Raw genomic sequence first — 25,398 nt, forward strand, 5'->3', positions numbered from 1 at the left:
ACTCCTGGGCTCAAGCAATCTGCCCACCTCGGCCTCCCAAAATGCTGGGATTATAAGCATGAGCCACTGTCCCTAGCCAAGAATCATTATTATTGTTTTTGATTTTCACACACAATGTGCGGCTGCCCTTTTTCTGATCTTTTGTTGCTTTTCTCCCTCTATTCATGCCTTACCAGAATCTAGCTGACAACTCACCCATCAAGAGACTAACAGAAGCCCCAAACTTCCCCAAACCACCCACATACCCATTTCACATCCGCTGAAGAGAGGATGTGAAAGGGAAGGGGGCAAAGGAGGGGGCTGGCACTTCCAGAGGCCCTACTGTGTGCCCTGCTCTGTTTGTAAGTCACCATAACCATTCCCCTGACCCTCCTTACCCCACTGCATAGATACAGAAACTGAGGTTTCAAGAGGAGCCAGGCCTCCCCTCAGGCCCCCAGCCGGAAGCTAGGAATCCAGGCTGCAGAGCCCAGATTCACACCCATCCCGCCCCACTGCCAAGGTGAGTCAGAGGCAGAGTGGCCTTGGGCCACAAACCCAGGACTGACTTCCCGCCACAACTTCATTCCAGCTTGAGGGGCTGATTCATTCTTGCTTCCCTCCTCTTGAGGGGAAGATCAGGCTGCGAGTCATCCTTTTCTGCTGAGCTATCTTTGGATTTCCCTTAAAGTCCACAGCCAGCCTCGCCCCTTCATCCCTGAGAGCTAAATTGGAGCCTCCGCCACGAACTGCCCTTCCTCTGGAGGCCAGCCCACCTGGGGAGTAAAGGCAGGGACTCAGGAAAGGAACTGGATGAGACCTCCAGATAGTGCTGACACCCTTCCCCTGCAAGAAGCCCTCCTGGCAGTGTTGCCAAAGCCCCTGCCAAACTCATTCTTCTGGGACCTCTCTTTCCTTGCCTCCACTCCCTTGTAGCTGGCAAACTCCTTCCTATGCCTCCTTTAGGCCTCAGCTAATATGTCCCCTCCTCAGGAGGCCCGGTCTGACACTCCTATAGCCTCATAAACCTATCCCTATCACAATAATAACATTAGGTCTGGCCAGGCGTGGTGGCTCACGCTTGTAATTCCAGCACTTTGGGAGGCCGAGGTGGGCAGATCTACATGAGGCCAGGAGTTGGAGACCAGCCTGGCCAAAATGGTGCAACCCTGTCTATACTGAAAATACAAAAATTAGCTGGGCGTGGTGCGTGACTGTAATCCCAGCTACTTGGGAGTCTGAGGCAGGAGATTCACTTGAACCCAGGAGGCGGTGTTTGCTGTGAGCCGAGCTCGTGCTACTGCACTCCAGTCTGGGTAACAGAGCAAGACTCCATCTCAAACAACAACAAATTAGCCAGTGTGGGGGCACACACCTGTGGTCCCAGCTACTTGGGAAGGTAAGGTGGGAGGATCACTTGAGGAGGCTGGGAAGTCAAGGCTGCAGTGAGCTGTGATCGTGCCACTGCACTCCAGCCTGGGTGACAAAGTGAGACCCTGTCTCAAGTGATAATAATAATAGTAATAATAATAATAATAATAATAATGGGTCAAGCACCACACTAAGCCCTTTTAATAAGTGATCTCACAAAAGGAGGCAAGGTAGGCACTGTTGGTCCCATTTTACAGATGAGGTAACTGCCCAAAGCCACAGCAAAGCAGTTTGAAGCCAGGCTATTACCCAGGCAGCCTGGCCCCAGAGCCCCAGCACTTAGCCACCTGGCCCATTCAGACACTCAGGAGATCACCACATTCTATTTTCATTTTTGTTCACGATGTCTTCAACACCAAGGGCCTGGCGTAGACAGGGCCTCAGTGAATGTCATTAAACGAACCCTCTGAATGCCTGGGATGGCCTGAAGTCATCCTATGTTGGTTTCAGCTGAGGCAAGGTCAGAACCAGTGAGAAGGGGTTTTTGACCAAGAACCCAGGAGAACATACACGAGATCCTGTGTTCTGAATTATCTTGGATCTGCCCTGGGCCACCTGCCCTCATTCTCCACTGTGGGGATCAGGCCTGGATGCCCCCACTTTTGGCAGGTTTTGCACCCCCCTCACCAAATCAACACTTCCTGAAGGCCCTGAGCCAGGAGCTGGGCTGCAAACATGAATCAGAGGGCTCTGTCCTCCAGAGGCTCAGTCTCATGGTGATTTTGGCTCCTTCCCTCTCCTATTTCTGTTCTGCCTGCACTCCTGTGAGGACTGGGTGGGAGAAAGGAGGTCCAGAGAGGGGCAGGGGCTTTCCTAGGGTCAAACAGCCAGTCACGGGCCTTTCCCCTTCATGAATCCCCCAACTGCCCCTGAGGACCTTTCTAACACCCACACCCTTCCCATTACCTCCCACTGCCCTCCTGTCAAAGTCTAGCTCTGAGTCCAGCTGCTTTTTTTTTTTTTTTTTTTTTAAGAGACAGAGTCTTGCTCTGTCACCCAGGGTGGAGTACAGTGGTACAACTGTAGCTCACTGCAGCCTTGAATTCCTGCACTCAAGTGATCCTCCCGCCTCAGCCTCCCAAGCAGCTGGGACTACAGGTGTGCGCCACCATGCTTGGCCCTCTTTTTCTCTTTAACTGACAAACATTTTAACATACAGTAAAGTACAGAAATTGTAAATGTAATCTCAATATGTTTTTTTAAATACATTCACCTGAGTAGCCATCACTCAGATCAAGCTAGAAGTGTCTAGCCCCCTAAAGCTCTCATTTCCCTCCCAGCCAACAGCCCCCTTCATCCCAGGAACCACCATCCTGACCTATCTTGATTCCTTTCATTCGACTTTGAACTTTGGAAGGAACCCTGCTGCACGCCCTGGTGTGTATCTGTGTCTTGGGCTCTGCAAGATGGTGGTGAGATTCAGCCACGCTGCTCGTCCTTTTCATTACACAGTAGTATTCCATTGTGTCAGTATGCCCACGAGCCTCTGCAAGCCGGGGGGCTCTGGAAGCTCAACTCTGCAAGACTCTCTGGTCTTCTGGTCTCCCCTTCTCTTCCCTGTCCTGGCTGCTCAGGCCACTAGGCTCCTCTTCCTTCCCAAACTGCCTGCTGCTCTCCCCTCCTTCTTGCCCCATCCGCTTAGAATAAAAATAAATATCACACTAACATGTGTTCAGTTCTTTTTTGTAGAGATGGGGGTCTCATTAGGTTGCCCACGGTGGTCTCGCACTCCTGGGCTCAAGCGATCTTCCCGCTTGGCCTCCCAAAGTGCTGGGATTACAGGCAGGAGCCACCACGCCCAGCCCAGTTATTTATTACGGTCCATAAAGGAAGCTGTATCATCATCATCAACGCCAGACTGGCAGTCCAAAGGCAGGCTTTAAGCTTTTATGTTGTGTGGAAGAGCTGCTAACATATACAAGCCAGGAGAGTGCTTTGTATAATTTGGAGGGGGTGTCAAATGATAAAACTTTCCTGTCTTTTTCCAGGATGAGCTGGCCCTTCTTCAAGTCAAGTCCAACCCCCTCTCCACTTGTACCCTGTCCACACCTCCTCAAAAAACTCAGCTCCGAAGTCTCCTTGTCTCTTTTCCCTCTATCATTCCCATCTGCACATAAACATGCTATAATTCCTCCCACCTTATAAACATCCCACTGGAACTTTCAGAAGCATTTTAGATTCTCCATTTTCCTTAAAGTTCACTATTCACCAAACCGCAAAATATCTGTCACTCTGTCACCCAGGCTGGAGTGCAGTGGCGTGATCTCGGCTCACTGCAACCTCTGCCTCTCAGCTTCCAGCAATTCTCGTGCCTCGGCCTCCCAAGTGTAGCTGGGATTACAGGTGTGCACCTCCACCACGCCCAGCTAACTTTTTGTATTTTTAGTAGAGATGGGGTTTCATTAAGTTGGCCAGGATGGTCTCGAATTCCTAGCCTCACGTGCTCTGCCTGCCTCTGCCTCCCAAAGTGCTGGGATTACAGATGTGAGCCACCAAGCCCGGCCATAAAGTTGCTTCTTATACAACAAACTCCTGCTACATAGAATGACATAAAAGACTTTCCCAGACATAAAGAGCTAAAGATGCCAGACACACGGAAGACATGCTGTAAGATTTCATTCGCATGAAGTTCAAAAACACACAAAGAATCTCTGTGCCTGTTTTTGAAAGGCATTAGATGGGTGGTTGCTTCTGGAGCGGGGGAATTGACAGGGAAAGAGCACAAGCAAGATGTCTGGGTGCTGGAAATGTTCTCTGATTAGCAGTTACATGGATGCATAAATTTGCAAAAATTCATTGCCCGGTACACTTAAGATCTGTGCCCTTTATATACTTTACCACACTTAAGTTATAGTTCACACACACACAAAAAAGATAAAGAAAAATGAGTACTTATATGTTTTTCCTTATAGATACTGAGAAGGTTCCGTAACACAGTTAGATGGGGGATCAAAAGCCATGTCTTTTCCATGGTGGACCCCACATCTGCTTCCAGCTGCTGCCCCGTGTCTCTGCTCCTTAGTCCATTATCTTCTCTTTGGAACCCTTTGCTCCCATGGCGCCAGGTCATCCCTTCTCCTGACACTCCTGGCTCCATCTCGGCCCCTCTCCAGGATCCTGGCTCCTACATGAGGGAGGCTCAGGCCTAGTCCCTGCTGTCTTCAACCTCTCAGCCTAGATGATCTCAGCAAATCACAGCTTTAAATATCATCTATACATAGGCAGCTCGAAAATTCAGCATACTTGTATAGTTATTAACAAAATGACAGGTTATCTGTGATTTTCTTAAAACAAAACTCCAGGGGGGTGGCGGGAAGTGTGCTTATATGTGGGAGGGAAAAATAGAAGCCATAAGACAAGAAAAATGCAGATGACTGTCAATATTGGGCGATGGGTACGTGGGAGACTCTTTGTGTGTTTTTAAAATTCTGTAGTGACTGTAATCCCAGCTTTTGGGAGGCTGAGGGGGGTGGATTGCTTGAGCCCAGGAGTTCGAGACCAGCCTAGGCAGCATAGTGAACCCTCGTCTCTAAAAAATTAGCCAGGTATGCTAGAGCATGTGTGGTCCCAGCTGCTTGGGAGGCTGAGGCAGAAGGATTGCTTGAGCTTGGGAGGTGGAGGTTGCAGGGAGCCAAGACTGTGCCACTGCATTCCAGCCTGGGTGACAGAGCAAGACTTTGTCTCAAAATAAATTAATTAATTAAACTAAATTCTGTAATGAAAAGTCAGAAAAAATCTTTATCTCCAAATCCCGTCTTTTTCCTCTAACTCTGATCACTTATTTGATGACCATCGTGCATCTCAAAGTTAAGAATTTCAAAACTTGCTGATTTCCCATCAAAAGTACTCTTCCTCATCCCAGTAAAAAGCCTCAGTCTTAGGCCAGGCGTGGTGGCTCACATCTGTAATCCCAGCACTTTGGGAGGCCAACATGAGTGGATCACGAGGTCAGGAGATAGAGACCATCCTGGATAACATGGTGAAACCCCAACTCTACTAAAAATACAAAAAAACTAGCCAGGCATGGTGATGGGCGCCTGTAGTCCCAGCTACTTGGGAGGCTGAGGCTGGAGAATGGCGTGAACCTGGGAGGCAGAGCTTGCAGTGAGCCGAGATCACACCACTGCACTCAAGCCTGGGCAACAGAGCCACGTCTCCAAAAAAAAAAAAAAAAAAAAAAAAAAGCCTCAGTCTTCAGGCAGTTGACCAGGCCCAAAACCTCTAGAACTTTTTTTAATGCTGCAAATAATATGATGTTTTAATATATGTACACATTGTGGAATGGCTAAATCACGCTAATTTACACATGCATTATTTCACGTACTTTTTTTGTGGTGTGAGAACACTTAAAATACATTCTTTTAGTAAGTTTCAAGTATATAACACATTGTTATGAATTAGAGTCACCCTGTTGTACAACATATCTCTGGGATGACTTTTAAGTCATCCCTGATTCATGCTTCCTCTCACACCCCACTTTTAATTCCTTGGCGCTACCTTCAAAACATATCCCAGTTCCTGACCCTTCTCAACTCATCTATCAGCACCATCCTCTTCCTGAACCACTATCCCCTCTCACCCAGGCAAGGACACCAGCTCTCTCATCTCCTGCTTCCGCCCCTGCAGGCCATTCTCCTCACAGCAACCAGCACTGTTTGCATTGAACATTTTTGCGCATAGCTAGTAATTATGTGGTTAAAAGAAACAACAATGCTTTTTAAGTCCCCATAGCCCTGACCCACATCTGTCTATAACCCTTATCCCTACAGGCAATCACCTTTAATTTTTGTTGTTCACTGGAGAAGTCTCTGTAAACATTCATTGGAACAAGCCAGTGCTTGTTTGCAGCCGTTCAATGGCTTTGTTACATTTGGAAGTAAGTTCCAAATGCTTACCATGGCCTATAAGACTTTATGTAAACTGGTCCTGCCTAGAGCTCCGTCTCTAAACAATCCTGCCCTTCTTTCCCTCCCTTGCTCTGTTTCAGTCACTCTGGCCACCTTGACCATCCTTGGACAGCCAGGCCCACTCCCACCTTGGGGTCTTTATTGGCCATTCTTCAGCATCTTTAGATGGCTCATTTCCTGACCTTCCTTAATTGTACTCAGGCCTCTGATCAAATGTCACCCCCTCAAAGCGGCCTTCCCTGGCCACCTGTTAGTCTCTAAGACTTCTATCACTCTCAATTCCTGTAAGCTGACTTTTTTTTTTTGAGACGGAGTCTCGCTCTGTTGCCCAGGCTGGAGTGCAGTGGCGCAATCTTGGCTCACTGCAAGCTCTGCCTCCCAGGTTCATGCCATTCTCCTACCTCAGCTTCCCGAGTAGCTGGGACTACAGGTGCCCGCCACCACGCCCGGCTAATTTTTTGTATTTTTAGTGGAGATGAGTTTTCACCATGTTAGCCAGGATGGTCTCGATCTCCTGACCTCGTGATCCGCCCACCTCGGCCTCCCAAAGTGCTGGGATTACAGGCGTGAGCCACTATGCCTGGCACCTGACTTTATTTTTAATTGAAAAATAAAAATTGTATACATTTACGGTGTACATGTTTTGTATATGTATGCATTGTACAATAGCTAAATCAAGCTAATTAACATATGCATTATTTCACATATTTATCATTTTTGTAGTGAGGACATTGAAAATTTATTCTCTTAGCAATTTTCAAGTATACATTGTTACCAACTATACTTACCATGTTGTGGACTGGACCTCTTGAATTTATTCCTCCTGTCTAACTGAAATTTAATATCCTTTGCAATGTCTTCACAATCCTCACCCCCAATTTCCTTTTCTTCCAAGCATCCTTTATGTGATATCATCTGCCCCACTAGAATATCTGCTCCCAAAGGGTAAGTGCTCTTCCTATTCACTACAGGATCTCCAGCCTACAGCTGTGCCTGGAAGATGACTAGAGTTCCATAATTCATTCAACATATAACTGAAAGAAATGAACAGAAGTGAGAAAGAGATGAACAGGGCCAGGTGTAGTGGTTCACACCTGTAGTCCCAGCACTTTGGGAAGCTGAGGTAGAAGGATTGCTTGAGCCCAGCCTAGGCAACGTGGTGAAACTCTGTCTCTACGAGAAATACAAAAATTAGCCAGGCATGGTGGCGTACGCCTGTAGTCCCAGCTACTCGGGAGGCTGAGATGGGAGAATTGCTTGAGCCTGGGAAGCTGAGGCTGCAGTGAGCTGTGATCATGCCACTGTACTCCAGCCTGGGTGACAGAGGGAGACCCTGTCTCAAAAACAAAAAATAAAGAGTTGAACAGATCATTTGGCAATGGCTCTCAAAATTCCCAATGCACATACCCTTCGACCCAGCAATTCTAGCTGCACTTCAAATGAGATAGTCTACTGACAATACTAACATATACATGCAGTCACGTGTATAAGGATATTAACTGTAGCATAATCTCAGCACTTTGGGAGGCTGAGGCAGGAGGATTGCTTGAGCCAGGAATTTGAGACAGCCCGGGCAACATAGTGAACACCCATCTCTACAAAAAATAAAAAAGTAGCTGGGTGTGGTAGCACATGCCTGTGGTCCCAGCTACTCCGCAGGCTGAGGTGGGAGGATTGCTTAAGTCCAGGAGGTTGAGGCTGCAGTGAGCCACAACTGTATCACAGGACTCCAGCCTGGGCGAGACAGTAAGACCATGTCTGAAAAAGAAAAAATTAGAAAATAAAAACATACACACAAACCCCTGCAGTAAATGTTTGTAAGAGCAGAAGTTTAGCAACAGTCTAAATGCTCATCAATAGAGAAAGTGTTAAAGTATGATATATCTCCAGAACAGCACACCATGCCACTAATACAAAAGGCAGCTCACTGGGTGCCTGACTGTACTGCTGACTCATCACCAGGCTGGCTCCCTGGTGCCAGGGAAAAAGTGTAGGCTTGCTCTAGAGTGAGACAGGCTTGGGTTTGAATCCAGGCCTGCTGCTTCCCGGCTATGGGGACTTTGGTAAGGCCCTTCTCTTTTCCAGGCTCATTTGTCTACATCTGTTTTCTTTTTTTTTTTTTGAGATGGAGTCTCACTCTGTCACCCAGGCTAGAGTGTGGTGGTGCGATCTCAGCTCACTGCAACCTCCACCTCCCGGGTTCAAGTGATTCTCGTGCCTTAGCCTCCCAAGCAGCTGGCATTACAGGTGCATGCCACCACGCCTGGCTAATTTTTGTATTTTTAGTAGAGATGGAGTTTCGCTATGTTGGCCAGGCTGGTCTTGAACTCCTGACCTCAGGTGATCTGCCTGCATTGGCCTCCCAAAGTGCTGGGATTACAAGCATGAGTCACTGCACGGGTCAATATCTGTTAAACAAATTAGGGGAGAAGATTATAGTGATGTATATAAAGCAGAGAACACACAACCTGGCACACAGTGGGTCCAAGGTCAATGCCAGGCCTCTTCTTTCTATCTTTTAAGAAAATTCTACCTTTGAGGGTTGTCCTGATGTGAAACCGGCAATCGTGGGTGATCTGGGGTTGAGAAATTCAGATATGGCTTGAGCCAAAGAAGTAAAATTGGACACCGATAGACATAATACAGAGATGGCCTGTCATGTGTATCTTTGTCAAACACCCAGAATCTCTCCCCAGAATCCATCAACAGTGGACTCAAGTCAGTCTGGGTGACTGGTGTTTCTACCTGTGGCAGCCTGGAGAGGTGGCTCCACCTGGTACTGGTACTGGGACAATGACAGTAGGGATGAGGCCTGGAGGGGAGATGGCTGCTCAGAATCTACAACTATCATCATGGTAGATCACAAAATAAAACACAGTGACAACACACAGTGCTATTAGGCAACAGGCACTGTTCTACGCACTCTCACCCATTTAATGCTGGCGGCAATGCTGTAAGGTTATACCACACCCAATTCACAAACAGGGACGTAGAAGTAGAGAGCATTAAGTCATTTGGTCAAGGTCAGCCGCTATTTATATGAACTCAACACATGCTCTTAACTCCAATGCTTTAATATAACAGCAGCTCCAGAAAGAAACCGGGAACCAGTGCTTTAGAAAAGGAAAATGGGAACCAGAGGTGGAGACTTGCTTTTATTGTATACAGCCAGAGAGGCTTGAATTGTGTATGTACATGTAATACCTGTTCAAATACAATTTTATAAAACATTTTTTAGGCCAGTCACGTTGGCTCACGCCTGTCACCCTAGCACTCTGGGAGGCTGAGGCGGGGAGTCTGGAGTTCGAGACCAGCCTGGCCAACATGGCAAAACCCCGTCTCTACTAAAAATAAAAAAAAATTAGCCAGGCATGGTGGCAGGCGCCTGTAATCCCAGCTACTCGGGAGGCTGAGGCAGGAGAATCGCTTGAATTTCGGGAGGTGGAGGTTGCAGTGATCCGAGATCGTGCCACTGCACTCCAGCCTGGGCGACAGGGCGAGACTCCGTCTCTAAATAAACAAATAAAATAAAAATAAAGAAATTCAAATAAGAAGCTAGAACCTTCCCATTCACCCACTCTGCCCACAGGGGAACCGCTGGCCCTTCCGACTGCGCATGCGCTCCCAGGCCGCGCCCCTCGCCCAATGCTCCTCTTCCGCGCGAGCAAGACTCCGCCCACGGGTGTTTAAATTTTCGAACCTGGAGCGGATTCCCTCCTCCAACGCAGCCTTCGAGGGTTTTAAACATGGTTCTCTCTCGGACTATTCTGCATCTCCCAGGCCTTAAGGATAAAACTGACACAGGAGACCCTTCAGGGTCTGATCTGCCCACTCTGCTGCCTCACCTCCCACCCTGGGGTACCCTGAATCCAAGCGAGTCTGGACCTCTCCCCCGGGGTCTTCACCGCCTTTGCTTAGCTGTCCCCTGGAGTGCCCTCGCCTGTCTGTCCTTCAAGGTCCAACCGGACCCGCGCCCTTTCCTAAGTGATTTGAGGCCCTGGCAGTCTCTCCACAGGCTGGGGTGTCTTCCAGGACGCACGCCAAGTCTGATTCATTCATGTGTTCTTGGCACTGAGCCCAGAACAGTGAAATTCCTCCCTGTCGCCCCACCCCACCGCATCCCGCCAACATCACTGAAGAGGCACAACTCGAACCCCAGGTTCCCCTCCCGCTCCTCGGCGTATCCATTTCCCTACTCATCTCCCCACCCTCAAGCTCCAACCGCGCGCACGCGCATTGAGTCAGAGCCGCGGCGTCCTCCCGCCTTCCCCTCCGGAACCCGCATGCGTGCTGAAGTCGACCGCCTCCATCCACGCATGCTCCGCCCGGCGCGCGCGTTCGGTTCTCGAGCGTCCAGCCCTCAGCGCATGCGCAGGACCAGCAACCTGAGGTACCTGAGCTCAACTTGGCCCCGCATTACCTCCTCCTCCTCCTCTTCCTTCTTCGGGCCAGCTTTCCTTAGGGGCCGCAACCCGGACGCCGAGGCCAGTTTCGGAGTGGGGGTTGCCCACTTTTTCTCTTTCCCACGCTCCTGGCCCCCAGACGCCATTTACAGGCGGGTGGTTGGGGTCAGCCTCCCCGCCCCCACCCGACGCCCGTCACGGGAGAGCCCACACCGCGCCCCGAGAACCAATCAGCAGCCGCCTTAGGTAAGGGAGCCGCGAGTCCGCGCGAGGCTCGCGCACCGGCAGGGGGCGGGGCGCGCCGGCAGGCCCCGCCCTCGCCTTGGCTATTAAAAGGTCGCTGGGATGTCCGGCGGGGGTGCGGCACTGAGTAGGGGTCCGGGGCCGGTCATTTCGTTACTGGGTTGGCAGGAATGGGGGCGGGGGACGGAAATAACGTGTAAATAAGAAACTAATGCTCTGCGAGATCCAAGTGGAGCCTGCAAACTACTGCCCGTCAAGTACTGGGGAGGCCGCCCCAATAACGCGTAAAGAGGAACTTGAGTTGGGTTCCCTGAGGGAAGCTTTGTAAATCAATGCCTAAATCCGGGGAGGCCCCCCTCTAGAACCCCATAGAGAGTTTAAATCCTAGGGAGTCCTTAGGAAAATGTGCAAATCGGCTACAGTTCTGGGGTGGGGAGTGTCCCACGAAGTGGGCTTACATACTCAGGAATTGGGAGAGTCTCCCCTAATATTTGCGAATAGTCACTGAGGTTCTGGGAGATGCCCGAAGGGAGTGTGTGAAGCGATGCCTAAGCACTGAGGAGACACTCACCAAAAATATGTAAATTCGATTGTTAGTTTTCGGGAAGTCACCCTAGAAGTCCATCAGTAGACACTTAAATAAACCGGCTTTCCTAAGTTTGGGGGAAATCCCCCAAAGGAGCCCGGAAACAGCATTGGAAGTCCCCAGCTTGCATGTGGGGTGGGCCTTTTTTTTTTTTTTTTTTTAGACAGAGTCTCGCTCTGTCGCCCAGGCTGGAGTGCGATGGCACGATCTCGGCTCACTGTAACCTCCACACCTGGCTTAGGTGGGCTCTTAAGTTCCAAGGAACTCCCCACATTCAGATACTGTGGAAGCTCCCGGAATAAAGGGCACAGGGAGGCCAGGCGCTGTGGCTCATGGGGAATCTCATCACTTTGGGAGGCGGAGGCTGGCGAATCACTTAAGGCCAGGAGTTCGAGACCAGCCTGGCCAACATGGCGAAACTCCGTCTCTACTGAAAATGCAAAACTTAGCCGGGCCTGGTGGTACGCGCCTGTAATCCCAGCTACTTGGGAGGCTAAGGCAGGAGAATTGCCTGAACCCGGGAGGCAGAGGCTGCAGTGACTCAGTGAGCTGAGATCGCGCTGCTGCACTCCAGCCTGGGCAAAAGAGCAAGACTCTGTTTCAAAAAAAAAAAAAAAAGAAAAGCACACACATGGTGCGCTTACTTTGCACAGGAAAGGGTATCCTCATAGGCGGGTAAACAGAAACTTCAGGGCTGGGCGGAATCCCAATTGAGACATGAAGACAGGTACTTAAGCACTGGGTAGATTTCAGAATAATGTGTAAAGACACTTAATTGCAAGGGAGGGAGGAGTTTCAGATGCTGGGGAGAATCTCCATCCGAGACTGTAAGCAGTTATTTCGGTATTGAATGAGTCATTTTCCCTAAGCATCTGTAAACAGGCCCTTGTCCTCCTCTGTCTAGGAAAGCAGTCTTCAACCTGGCTTGTGGCTGGGAGAGAGGTCATGTAGCACAGTAAGAGAGGAGCTAGACAAGCCACTTGTCTGGCTAGCAAAATTATGACTCTGTCTTGTAAACAGACCCTTCAGTTCTGGAGAGTCTCCGAGGGACCTGTTTATGTCATTATGAGGTTGGGCTGGGGAGGATTCATGGAGGGGTTTAACAGATACTTCCAAGCTAAGCAAGGGTCAGCAAACTTTTTTTTTTTTTGAGACAGGGTTCTGCTTTTTCTTTTCTTTTTTTTTTTTTTTTTTTTTTGAGACAGGGTCTTGCTTTGTTTCCCAGGCTAGAGTGCAGTGGTGCAGCACGATCATGGCAGCCTTGACCTCCCAGGCTCGAGCAATCCCACCACCTCAGCTTCCCAGGTAGCTGGGACTACAGGTGCATGCCACCATGCCCAGCTATTTTTTTCTTTTTAAAATGTTTTATAGAGACAGGATTTTGCTATGTTGCCCAAGCTGATCTGGAACTCCTGGGCTCAAGCAGTCCTCCTGTGTCGGCCTCCCAAAGGTGTGAACCACCATACTCGGCCATTCAGTAAAACTTTCTGTTAAGGCCAGAGAGTAATTATTTTAGGCCCTGCAGACTGTATTGTCTGTCTCAACTACTCAGCTTTGCCATTGCATCAAGAAGGCAGCCATAGACAATTTGTAAATTGACGGATGTGGCCATGTTCCAATAAAACTTTCTACTTACAAAAACAGAAGGCAGACCAGATTTGGCCTCTAGGCCACACTTTGTCAGCCTGACCTCTGAGCTTGAGCAGATAGCCCCATTGAGTTCTACAAACAGTTAAGTAGCAAAGGCCACCCTAGAATGATGTGTGAACAGCTGGAAAACTCTCTAAGGACCTGTAAACAGATACTAAAATGGTGGAGAGTGGGTTGCATAGATAGCCAGACATTAAATAACATGTCAAATAGAATAAACACGGGGGATACCTTGAAATGAAATTCAGTGGGAGGGAAGGCAGACCGTCAGGAACGGAAGACAGACACTGAAATGTAGTGGGGTACCAGGTGAAAACAGGCCCTTGAGTGCTGGAGCCCCACCATGACATGCACTAGTAATGGATCATCAAGAGTAGCTGTTGGACTGAGGATCACATTGCTGGTTTGTAAGCAAACGCCTTGCTGCATTTTGTTAAGGAGAATATCCTATTTTTACGTGAACTTGCCCCTGTGAGTTTATTGATGCTGGAGCATTTTAATAGTCGGGAATAGTTTTGGCTGCAAGTAAGAGATAGGTGTGTATTTGTTTTTCGCTGCCTCTTGAAGTAGGCAATTCAGGGTTAACGTGGAACCCCCAACTTTGTGTCTTGTTTTATTGTACCTTCCATTAAGTTGCCTTACAGCCCAGGATAGCTGCTTGAGCTCCAACCTCCACACCCACATTCCTGTCACTGGGAGGAAGGGGCAAAAGGCGTGTGCCAGAGTCTGTGAAGGGAAGTTTCTGGAAGCTGCCAAGCCACACTTCTAGTGTCATACCATAGCCAGAAAGTACTTACTCACATGGCCACACCTAACTGCAAACAAGGATGAGAAGTTTGTTCTGGATAGCCATCCATGTACCTAGCTCAGAACTGAGGGTTTTACTTTTTTGGAAGTCAGGAGTGCATGTTAGGAGCCAGCTTGTAGTTGCTACCACAGGCCCGAGCTCTGTTGAAAGGAAGGGCCTTGGCCGGGCGCGGTGGTTCACACCTGTAATTCCATCGCTTTGGGAGGCTGAGATGTGTGGATTGCCTGAGGTCAGGAATTCAAGACCAGCCTGGCCAACATGGTGAAACCCCATCTCTAAAAATACAAAAAAAATTAGTCGGGTGCGGTGGCAGGCACCTGTAATCCCAGCTACTCAGAAGACTGAGGCAGGAGAATTGCTTGAATCTGTGAGGCGGAGGCTCAGTGAGCCGAGACTACACCATTGCACACCAGCCTGGGCGACAAGAGCGAAACTCTGTCTCAAAAAAAAAAGAAGAAAGGAAGAGCCTTGGTTAGGCACAGTGGCTCAGGTCTGTAATCCCAGCACTTTGGGAGGCCAAGGTAGGTGCATCACCTGAGGTCAGGAGTTCGAGACCAGCCTGGCCAACATGGTGAAACCCCATCTCTACTAAAAATACAAAAATTAGCCAGGCATGGTGGTGGGTGCCTGTAATTCCAGCTACTTGGGGAGGCTGAGACAGAAGAATCACTTGAACCCGGGAGGCAGAGGTTGCAGTGAGCCAAGATCAGGCCACTATACTCCGACCTGAGCGACAGAGAGACTCCATCTCCAAAAAAAAGGAAGGAAGGGACTTCGTATAGTCTAGGGTATGCCAAGTAGAGTAGGAAGAGACTCTTTCATCTTGAAATCCCCTCATTCCCTCCGTAGGTGACCATGTCTGAGTCTGGACACAGTCAGCCTGGACTCTATGGGATAGAGCGGCGGCGACGGTGGAAGGAGCCTGGCTCTGGTGGCCCCCAGAATCTCTCTGGGCCTGGTGGTCGGGAGAGGGACTACATTGCACCATGGGAAAGAGAGAGACGGGTGAGTGTCTGGACCCAGGAGCAGCATTCATGTATCTATTTGGTTCCACAAATGATTATTGAGCACCTGCCATGTGCCAGGCACTAATCCAGATGCCGGGATATATCTGTAAAGAAAACCTACCGCCCTCATGGATAAAGAGGGTGGAGAGTGATAAAGGAGACTGTTTTAGATAACATGGTCAGAAAAGGTCTCTCTGAAGAGGTGACTTTTTAGCAGAGGCTTTAAGGACATGAGGGAATAAGCCATGCCAACATCTTAGATGAAGAGCATTCTAGACAGAACAGCAAGCGCAAAGGCCCTGAGGTGGCCCATATCTGGCGTGTTCAAGGAGTAGCCAGAGGAGGTCAGGATGGCTGCAGTGGGTGAGGAAGGAGGGAGAGAGGAGATGAAGTCAGTTAATTGGGGCCAGATCAGGTAGGACCTAGTAGGCCTTGGAAAGAACTTTATATTTCACTGAGTGAAATTAGCATTGGAGAGTTTGAGCTGAGAGGTTTCATAGCTCGTTTTAAAGAGTCATGTCATAATAACAACAACTGTTTCTGTTTCTTTTTACTGAGCAGCCTATACTGTGCTTGCACTGTGCAAAGTCCTTTACATCCTTTGGGTCTTCCTGAACCCTTACAGCTACCCCATGAAGTAGATTCTATAATAGATCTGATTTTCACTAATGAGGAAAATGAGCCCCAGAGGTGAAGGGACTTTTCCATAATGAGAGTCAATAAACTTTGGTTCCAGGACTCAGATCCAGGTCCAGCTTAGTCTCACATATGGCATCACTCTGCGTGCTGTAGAGAGCGCCCTGGGCTGGGAATCAGGAGGGATCGGCTTGTGCCCAGACCCTGCCTCACTCCCCTCCTGTACTTAGGTGACTCACTGCCCGAACCTGCCCCCTGGGCTTTTTTCTCTAGGGCCCTGTCCACCTCAGACATGTCTGGTAGGGTGGAAGTAGGTAACAATTGAGGCCAGCTTCTGAGCTATAAAACTGTACAAACATGAAGAATAGTTTATTCACAGTGAGCTGGGCTCTTACTTGCTCCTTCTCTTGGGCCACAGCGTAAATGAGAACGCGTCGTCTCTCTTCCTTCCACATAATGCCCTCCTGGGGAATGTTATCCCGCCACACCTTCAGGTTTAACCCCTGAACAAGCAACTCCTAAATCTCATCTTTGTCTCTAAATATGCTACTGAGCCCTGGCAGCCTCCTGTCACACCCATGGGCTTCTCATCCTCTGTGTCCCCTGCTGACCTCAGCATCTTTCTGCCATTTTTCCTCTTCCCATTTTTTTCTCCCATATCAGTGACAGCCCATTGGGCCTCATCCTGAATGCCTCTCTCGCCTCTCCCCTGCTTCGTCTGTGCTACTCAGGCACCAGTGCTTTACACTCCGCCACCTGGGTATATCTGTGTGTCTTCTCTCCACCCTCACAGTGCTCATTCCAGGTACAGAGTGAATATCTGAAGTGCTCCAAAATTCAAAATGTTTTGAGCACCAACATGACATTTAAGGGAAATGTTTATTGGAGCCTTGTAGCAGATGGATTTGGGGTGCTCAACCAGTAAATATGCAAATATTCCAAAGTTCAAAAAATCCCAAATCCAGAGCACTTCTGGTCCCAGGCATCTCAGATAAGGAATACTCAGCCTATATAATCTCCCCCTTCCTAGCCTCCTGGAAGTCTACAGCCTCTCCTCCTGTAGTTTTTCCCTTGAAACATCTTTTTAAAGCACTTTCACATCATCTTTTTGTTTGTTCTTCACCGTAAGCCAGTGAAGTGAGCAGGATTTAAGTAAGTGTCCTCAGTCTGTTGGTGAAGAAACAGAAGCAGTGAGGGGTCAAGACTGTCCTGAGGTTCCTCAAGGAACCAGAGAAAGAACGGGACTGAGACTCAGATTTCTCCCCTCTTCAGCAGACTGAGGGTGAGTCGGGGAGGCACGAAGAGGTCAAGGCGTGGGATCAGCCTGCCAGCTTTGCTAGAGCAGGAGCGGGGCTGAGGGCAGAGGTGATCAGGATAGCAAGTGCCACCAGCAGCTCTCACATATGAGCACCTGCCATGTGTCAGGTGCCACGCTAGGCGCTTGAGGAGTTCTGTCTCCTTTCATCCTCATCATAATCCTGTGAGGAAGGAATTCCCGTACCCACTCACAGATGGGAAAATGAGGCATAAGTGAAGGTGGTGAGGCTGGCTCCTTATATATTCACACATCCAACACGAGGCGGGACCAGGTTTGCACCCAGACCTGTCTAGCTCCTAGTTCCTTCCCGCCTGGGCTTGTTGCCTTGCAGAGGCAGCTGAGCAGAATGCTTGAGGATTTGGTTCTGCAGCCAGGCTGCCTGGGCTTTGTGACTTTGGGCAATCTGCTTAACCTTTCTGGGCTTCATTTTCTTCATCTGTAAAGTGGGGGTAATAATAGTATCTATCTCACAGGGCTGTTGGTAGGATCAAGGTAGTTAATGTATTTCAGCATTTAGAATAGTTCATGGCACATAAAGATCTGAAATGTCCAGGAGAGCCAGTGAGCCATTCCTGAGTAACTGCCCTCCCTCACCACAGGATGCCAGCGAAGAGACAAGCACTTCCGTCATGCAGAAAACCCCCATCATCCTCTCAAAACCTCCAGCAGAGCGGGTGAGCAGAGAAGGAGGGAGGAGGGGAGCCATTAAGGAAGGGATTGCCCCCATTGATGGAAACTTTTTTACCTCTGTAGTCAAAGCAGCCACCACCTCCAACAGCCCCTGCTGCCCCGCCTGCTCCAGCCCCTCTGGAGAAGCCCATCGTCCTCATGAAGCCACGGGAGGAGGGGAAGGGGCCTGTGGCCGTGACAGGTGCCTCTACCCCTGAGGGCACCGCCCCACCACCCCCTGCAGCCCCTGCGCCACCCAAGGGGGAAAAGGAGGGGCAGAGACCCACACAGCCTGTGTACCAGATCCAGAACCGGGGCATGGGGACTGCCGCCCCAGCAGCCATGGACCGTGAGTTGGGGCCGGGCAGGACTGGGTTGGGAACTGGCATCTCCTCACAGACCCTCACTGCATTCTCTATCTCCTGCTTTCTCCAATCTCCAGCTGTCGTGGGCCAGGCCAAACTGCTGCCCCCAGAGCGCATGAAGCACAGCATCAAGTTGGTAGATGACCAGATGAATTGGTGTGATAGTGCCATTGAGGTACTGACGGGCCCCTGCTTGCCTGAGCTTCCACACGTCCTGCATCCTCTGATCCTCCACCCCTTCCTCCACCTCTTGGTAGGCAACACCAGACTGGAGAGCTTTCAGGCAACTTACAGCAGTGCGACGGGGTGGAATCAGAACATTCTCACCTCATCAGAGCTGAATTTCAGCTAGCTCAGCTGTGCTTGCTAGTTGGTAAAATACCGAACTGCTTTGGTACTGATTGGTAAAGAGGTACTGTCCCTACCACCCCAGGACCCCTGGGATCTCCTGTGCCATCCACAGCAGGGGAGTCTCTTCGACCCTGCCCCAGTACCCTTCTTATTTGGTTGAAACCCTTGCTGTGGCTCATGCCTGTAATCCCAGCACTTTGGGAGGCCAAGGTGGGAGAATCGCCTGAGCCTAGGAGTTCAAGACCAGCCTGGGCAACATAGGAATACTCCATTTCTACCAAAAATATAAAAATTAGCCAGGCATGGTGGCAGGCATCCAGGCCACTCAGGAGGCTGAGGTAAGAGGATCACTTGAGTCTAGGAGGTCAAGGCTGCAATGAGCTGTGATCATGAAATTGCACTTCAACCTTGACAACAAGGGTGAGACCCTGTGTCAAAAAAAAAAAGAACAAGAAACCCACGCTGTCTCAGTGTTAACCGTTTTGAATGTCACTCCCCCGAAGTGCCCCCCCATCCATCCCAGCACCCCCTGCTCAAGTTCAGATCTCACATTCCTAGATCATCATACGTACCTCCAGTCTCCCAGACTTTGTATCCCCTCTTTTGCTTTTTCTCCCCTAGACCTGTCACACACCTGCTCAGATTCTCCCAGAGGTGTCACTTCTCCTACCCAGCAGCCTGGACTTACTAGCTCAAGTCCATTTATTGCCTTGCCCCTGCCACTTCTATGTCCACTCTCACATTGGAATTAACTGGGGAGCTTTCAAAAAACAAAACAAAGAGCCAAGCCCTACCCTTCAGCGCTATTAAGGAAAACTTTCTGCAGTGATGAAGATCATATATATTTGAACTATCGGTCCGGTATGGTAGCCACTATCCCCAGATATGGCTTTAGAGCACTTGAAATGTGGCTAGTACAACCAAATAATTTTTAATGTTGTTTAATCTTATTTAAACAGCCATGTATGATCAGTGCCTACTGATTGAACAGGGCATCCCTAGATATTCAGCTTTAATGTGTTAAAGCACATTAAATTCTGATTGGGCCCAGGGTTTGCTTTATTTATTTAGGAGACAGTCTCGCTCTGTTGCCTAGGCAGGAGTGCAGTGGCACCATCTCGGCTCACTGCAACCTCCACCTCCCAGGTTCAAGCAGTTCTCCAGCCTCAGCCTCCCAGATAGCTGGGACCACAAGTGTGCAACACCACATACAGATAGTTGTATTTTTTTTTGTTTTTTTGAGACGGAACTTCACTCTTGTTGCCCAGGCTGCAGTGCAGTGGCACGATCTCAGCTCACCGCAACCTCTGCCTCCCGGGTTCAAGCAATTCTCCTGCCTCAGCCTCCTGAGTAGCTGGGATTACAGGCATGTACCACCACACCCAACTAATTTTGTATTTTTAGTAGAGATGGGGTTTCTCCATATTGGTCAGGCTGGTCTCGAACTCACAACCTCAGGTGATCTGCCTGCCTTGGCCTCCCAAAGTTCTGGGATTACAGGTGTGAGCCACTGCACCCAGCCAGTTTTTATATTTTTGGTAGAGACGGGGTTTCACCATGTTGGCCAGGCTGGTCTTGAACTCGTGGCCTCAAGCGATCCTCCCGCCTTGGCCTCCCAAAGTGCTGGGATTACAGGTGTGAGCCACTGCACCCAGCCAGTTTTTGTATTTTTGGTAGAGACGGGGTTTCACCATGTAATTTAAATGAGCAGCAGCCACAGTTCAGGATGTAGCTTTTTCCTTAAGTAGTGTCTCTTACACCCCCTGGTGGTGAAAGTCAGCAGAACTGGTGGCCCAGGGTTAGTCTCAGTAATTTCCAGAGGGGCTCTTAAATCCCACAGACAACAGCATATGAATGTAAAACAAAACAAAAAAACACACAGACGAGAGCCTGGGTGGCTCCTGTTTGCACACCACTCCCTTTTATGTGCTTTCCCAGGTTTCCCAGGAATCTGTGCCAGTAGCCCTCAGTCGCTGAGTCCTATCTTCTCCAACCTGCCCTTCTGTTCCTGTGACTCACTTTCACTTCTCCAAGATCAGATTTCCCTTTTTCCCGCTGTGTCCAGCCACGCTGACTTCCTTTTAGCTTCTTGACCGTGCTAGGCTCTTTTCCACTTCAGAGTTCTCACAGACACTGTTCTTTGTGTCTAGAACATTTGACATAATCCTACCATGACACGGAACAGAGGCCCTATGCCTAGTTGAAGGGGTTGCAACAATAGGCGTTTCTCTTCCTATATGATAAGGCAGATGCGGGAGCCACAAGGGTCTCTGGAGTCCCCCCTCTGATTCCAGCTCCAGCAACTGACAGACTTGTCAGAGTCTTATTTCTGTATTTTCCCATAGTACCTGTTGGATCAGACTGATGTGTTGGTGGTTGGTGTCCTGGGGCTCCAGGGGACAGGCAAGTCCATGGTGATGTCGTTGTTGTCAGCCAACACTCCAGAGGAGGACCAGAGGTGAGGGGCTATCAGGTAGGGTGCAGGAGGGAGGTGGGCACCCACCGGGGATTGGGGCAGGGTACGCTCTGGTGTTGTAAGTGGTGTTACCAAAGGACTTTGGAAAGTTGCTTTTCTTCCCTAGGCCTCAGTGTCTTCATGAGATGAGGATGATAATGGGCTGGACTAAATCTGTGTAGCTCCAAGGCATCCAATCCTTTTCCTCCCTCCCGTCCTCCCTCCCTTCTTGCCTGGCCCCAGGAAATGGTACAGGCCGTAGACAGGAAGTGGGATGATGTAGTTGTTAAGGTTTTGGATTTGGGCCCACCTCAGGCTCAGCCCTGCTCCATAACTGGTTGACCTTGGGCAGGTGACTTCATTTCCAGTATCCCCTGTCCAGGTAGATTTTTGGAGGATAAAGTAAGATCAAGAAGGCAAAAGTTAATGAATACCTGGCACAGAGCAAGTACTCACAGGATGGTAGCTGATACGATGTGAGAAATAGGGTGGGGAAAGAGATCTGGAGACAGAGAGTGGTTTCTGTACCAGCCTCAGTCCTACTGTGTCACCTTGGCAAAATGGCTCTGCTTCTCTAGGCTGGGGAGGGTCAGACATGAGGATTCTCTGGCCTGAACAACATTCTTGAGTGAGGATGGAATGTGATTATGAAGATAAAGCATAAGGGCACAGGAGCAGGTTTTGGGGAGGGGAGAGCTTAAGAAACAGGTCCCAAAACTGGGGGCAGAGAAGGAAAGGGAAAAAGGTAGGAATTTGGGAATGGGGGGGATAAACATCTCATTAAGGAAGAATCAAAATGGGGAATGAGAATGGATGGTAGCCACTGGGGTGGTAAAGAACACAGACACATTGAAGTTACCTAAAAATAAGGGATCTGTTTTTTGTAAAGCAGGCGATACTACCCTGGCCTCCATGGATGAGCGATGAGTCCATTAACCCCTTAAAAGGATATGCAGAATTTCATTTATTTATTTTTGAGACAGGGTCCTGTTCTTTCACCCAGGCTCAAGTGCAATGGCATGATCATAGCTCACTGCATCCTCTACCTCCCAGGCTCAAGTGATCTTCCCACTTCAGCCTCCCAAGTAGCTGAGACTACAGAGGCATGCCCCCACACCAGCTAGTTTTTAACTTTTTTGGTAGAGATGGCATCTTCCTGTGTTGCCCAGACTGGTCTCAAACTCTTGGACTCAAGCAATCCTCTCGCTTTGTCCTCTCAAAGTGCTGGGATTACAGGTGTGAGCCACCACCCATAGCCATATGCAGAATTTTACACACATTTGCAGTCAGGCTTTTCTTCTAGGGAAAAGGTCCCTAGTTTGCACCAGATCTCAGAGTGGGCTGATGGAGGTCTAGAAAAGGTGAAGACCACTGTTGTGCGAATACACATCCCATAGAGCTGGAGCTGTGAGGTTCCTCTGCCTCTCTCCTTGCTGTTCTCTGCTCACTCATGACTCAGTTTGGCTCCACTCTGGAACAGCTCCAGATCTTAGATAACATTCTTTCCATTTCAGCTTTTCACCCCAACTAGCAGATTTTCCCCATGGCTCTCAGTTCAGATTCCTGAGGTAGAGAGAATCCTGTCGCCCGGCTTGTCTTTTTGAGCCACGTCAGCCTGCGGTGTGGTAGACTTTAGTATCAACTCTTTTCATCAGGTCTAGGTTTGGCCTCCTACTTCTCTCTCTCGTTTTTTTTTTTTTTTTTTTTGGAGACAGTCTCGCTCTGTCGCCCAGGGTGGAGCGCAGTGGCACAATTTCGTCTTAACACAATCTCCATCTCCTGGGTTCAACTGATTCATGTGTCTCAGCCTCCTGAGTAGCTGCGACTACCATGCCCGGCTAATTTTTATGTTCTTAGTAGAGATGGGGTTTTGCCATGTTTACCAGGCTGGTCTCGAACTCCTGACAGGTGATCTGCCCACCTTGGCCTCCCAAAGTGTTGGGATTACAGGTGTAAGCGACCGCGCCTGGCCTTCCTCCTAATTCTTTTTCTAATTCATGTGTTTTTTCCCTCCTTCACTCCCACCTCCTTAGTCCAAGCCATTAATATCTTACATGGAGGATGCCAAGAGTTTTCTATCTGCTTTTCGTGATTTAATTCAGTTTGACAAGTACTGTATTAATTGCTTACTATGTGCCAGGCACTGTTCTAGGTGCTGGGGATACAACGGTATACAAAACTGGAAAAAATCTGCCCTCATGGGGCTTATGTTTTAATAGGGGAGATAGTAAACAAAATAAACACACTATTTGGCACATTAGAATATAACAAAATGGGAAAGGGTTATAGGGAGGTGATGTTGGGCCTAGGTTACAGGTTTTAAAAATTATTACTATTCTTTAAGAGATGAGGGTCTTGCTCTGTCACCCAGGCTGGAGTGTAGTGGCGTGATCATGGCTTCACTGCAGCCTCCAACACCTGGGCCCAAGCCATCCTCCCACCTTGACCATATGAGTAGCTGGGACCACAGGTATGCACCACCATGCCCAACTAATTTTTCAATTTTTTGTAGAGACAGGATCTCACTGTGTTGCCCAGACTGGGCTCACGTTATCCTTTCACCTCAGCCTTCTGAGTAGCTGGGACTACATTTGTGTACCACCATGCCTGGCTAATTTATTTATTTTTTATTTTTGAGGCAAGTGTTGCTCTGTCACCCAGGCTGGAGTGCAGTCTTGGCTCACTGAAACCTCCATCTCCCAGATTCAAGCAGTTCTGCCTCAGCCTCCCGAGTAGCTGGGATTACAGGTGTGCACTACTGCATCCGGCTAATTTTTGTGTTTTTAATAGAGACAGAGTTTCACCATGTTGGCCAGGCTGGTCTCGAACTCTTGACCTCAAGTGATCCTCCCGCCTTGGCCTCCCAAAGCCCTGGGATTACAGATGTGAGCCACCACGCCGTTAATAATTTTTTTAATTTTTTTGTAGAGATGAGGTCTTGCTGTGTTTCCCAGACTAGTTTATAGTTTTAAATAGGATGGTGAGGGAAGGCCTTCCTAAGGGGAACGTTTGAGAAAAAGCGTGCTTGGAGGAACATTCCAATGAGAGGGACTGGCACAGTCAATGCCTCTGAAGTGGGAGCTTGCCCAGAGTATGTGCAGAAGAGCATGGCAGCCTTGGAAGGGAAGGGGTAGGAGATAAGGCCAGAGACGCAGAAGGAGGCACCGTGGCACTGGGCCTTGTAAGCCTATCTCCACTTTTTCCACCCTCCGGTCCTCGCCACATAGCAGCAAGGGGGACCTTTCAAACCACAATCGGATCCTGTCACTGCTCTACTTAGATCTCTCCAGCACCTTCTCTAGGCTCATAGGCCAAAGCCTTACCACGCCCCACAAGGGTCTGTAGCCTCTTGTTCCCTCCCCTCCCACACACACCATCTTTCTGCTCTTGCCATGCTGGTCTTTGAGTCCTGGTACAACAAACCACCTACCTTCTGCGTCCATCCCCCACCCAACGCCAATTAACTCCCTCTTTCTCTCTCAGCCTCAGCATTGTCATTTCCCTCTCCAGGGCAGCCCTTCCTGGCTCCAGCAACTAAATGATCTGCACTTGGAGCACTGCACGCCTCTTCTTTCTAACACCCACAGTTACTGATTTCTGGTAATTTGTAAAGTAGACCAGAAGCTCCACAGAAGCCAACTTAGTCTTTTTTGTTCACTGCTATATTCTGGTATCTGGCAAATAAGAGATTTTCCGTATAGTGTTTGTAAAGTGGAAGAATGCCTGCTCTGTGTCAGACAACAGATTATATATCTTGGGGGGAGATAGAAATTACCCTTTGAGAGGTAGGTACTGTTACCCTGATTTTACAGATTTCAAAAGGTAAAATCACTTTGCCCAAGTGACAGAGTCACCAAGTTGAACTTAGTGGTTTAGGGCAAGTCCTAGCTCTGCCTCTGCCTTCTGTTTTTTTTTTGTTTTTTTTTTTTTGTTTTTTTTGAGACGGAGTCTTGCTCTGTCGTCCAGGCTGGAATGCAGTGGCGCAATCTCAGCTCACTGCAAGCTCCACCTCCCGGGTTCACGCCATTCTCCTGCCTCAGCCTCCCAAGTAGCTGGAACTACAGGCGCCCGCCACCTCGCCTGGCTAGTTTTTTGTATTTTAATAGAGACGGGGTTTCACCATGTTAGCCAGGATGGTCTCAATCTCCTGACCTCGTGATCCACCCGCCTTGGCCTCCCAAAGTGTTGGGATTACAGGCGTGAGCCACCGCGCCTGGCCTCAGCTCTTCCTTCTTTGCCCTCATATTCCCAGCACCCAGCACACGTAGAAGTGAGGGAGACTCACCTGACAGGGGAAGATGCTGGGAACAAGACCAAAACTTCCTCACTGTGGGAGTGGAGGGCACTCAATGCTCTCTCTCCAGTGCCTGGGATCTAGCAGGTTTGTTTGGTAATTAACAGCTAAAAGTATGTATCACTATATATCAGGCACCATTCTAAGGGCTTTACATATACCGACCTCACAGTAATACACAGAGTTTTGATCATGTGGTTATCCCCATTTTACAGATAAGGAAACTGATGGAAAAAGGTTAAGGAATGTATCTAAAGCCACACAGCTAGGAAGAGGCAGAGCTGGGATCTGAATCC

At 49.2% G+C, this 25,398-nt stretch overlaps 1 protein-coding gene and 1 long non-coding RNA gene across 8 annotated transcripts in view; one reads left to right on the plus strand and one right to left on the minus strand.

The window, feature by feature from the left end:
* Positions 1–9,778: 9,778 nt before the first annotated feature.
* On the minus strand, positions 9,779–10,852 carry LOC103880114. The gene is made up of 3 exons (XR_640996.3): positions 10,738–10,852; positions 10,018–10,112; positions 9,779–9,827 (listed from the first exon to the last, which is right to left on the minus strand). It is a non-coding gene; the product is annotated as an uncharacterized LOC103880114 (long non-coding RNA).
* The window catches only part of SMG9 (SMG9 nonsense mediated mRNA decay factor), a 45,711-nt gene continuing 30,770 nt past the window's right edge, over positions 10,458–25,398 (plus strand). For 5 of the 7 annotated variants that reach the window (XR_002518992.2, XM_021931150.2, XM_021931149.2 and 2 more), the window contains exons 1-6: positions 10,458–10,966; positions 14,857–15,012; positions 17,568–17,642; positions 17,722–17,986; positions 18,080–18,255; positions 20,699–20,811. Coding sequence is in view for 6 of the 7 variants with exons in the window: in XM_021931150.2 (XP_021786842.1) it covers positions 14,863–15,012; positions 17,568–17,642; positions 17,722–17,986; positions 18,080–18,255; positions 20,699–20,811 (779 nt within the window). In the remaining variant the exon portion in view is untranslated. The remainder of the gene's footprint in view (positions 10,967–14,856; positions 15,013–17,567; positions 17,643–17,721; positions 17,987–18,079; positions 18,256–20,698; positions 20,812–25,398) is intronic. The other 2 variants (XM_017952949.3, XM_003915652.4) reach the window with 1 other exon arrangement.

Source organism: Papio anubis, chromosome 20, assembly GCF_008728515.1.
Source record: "Papio anubis isolate 15944 chromosome 20, Panubis1.0, whole genome shotgun sequence".
NCBI lineage: Eukaryota > Metazoa > Chordata > Mammalia > Primates > Cercopithecidae > Papio > Papio anubis.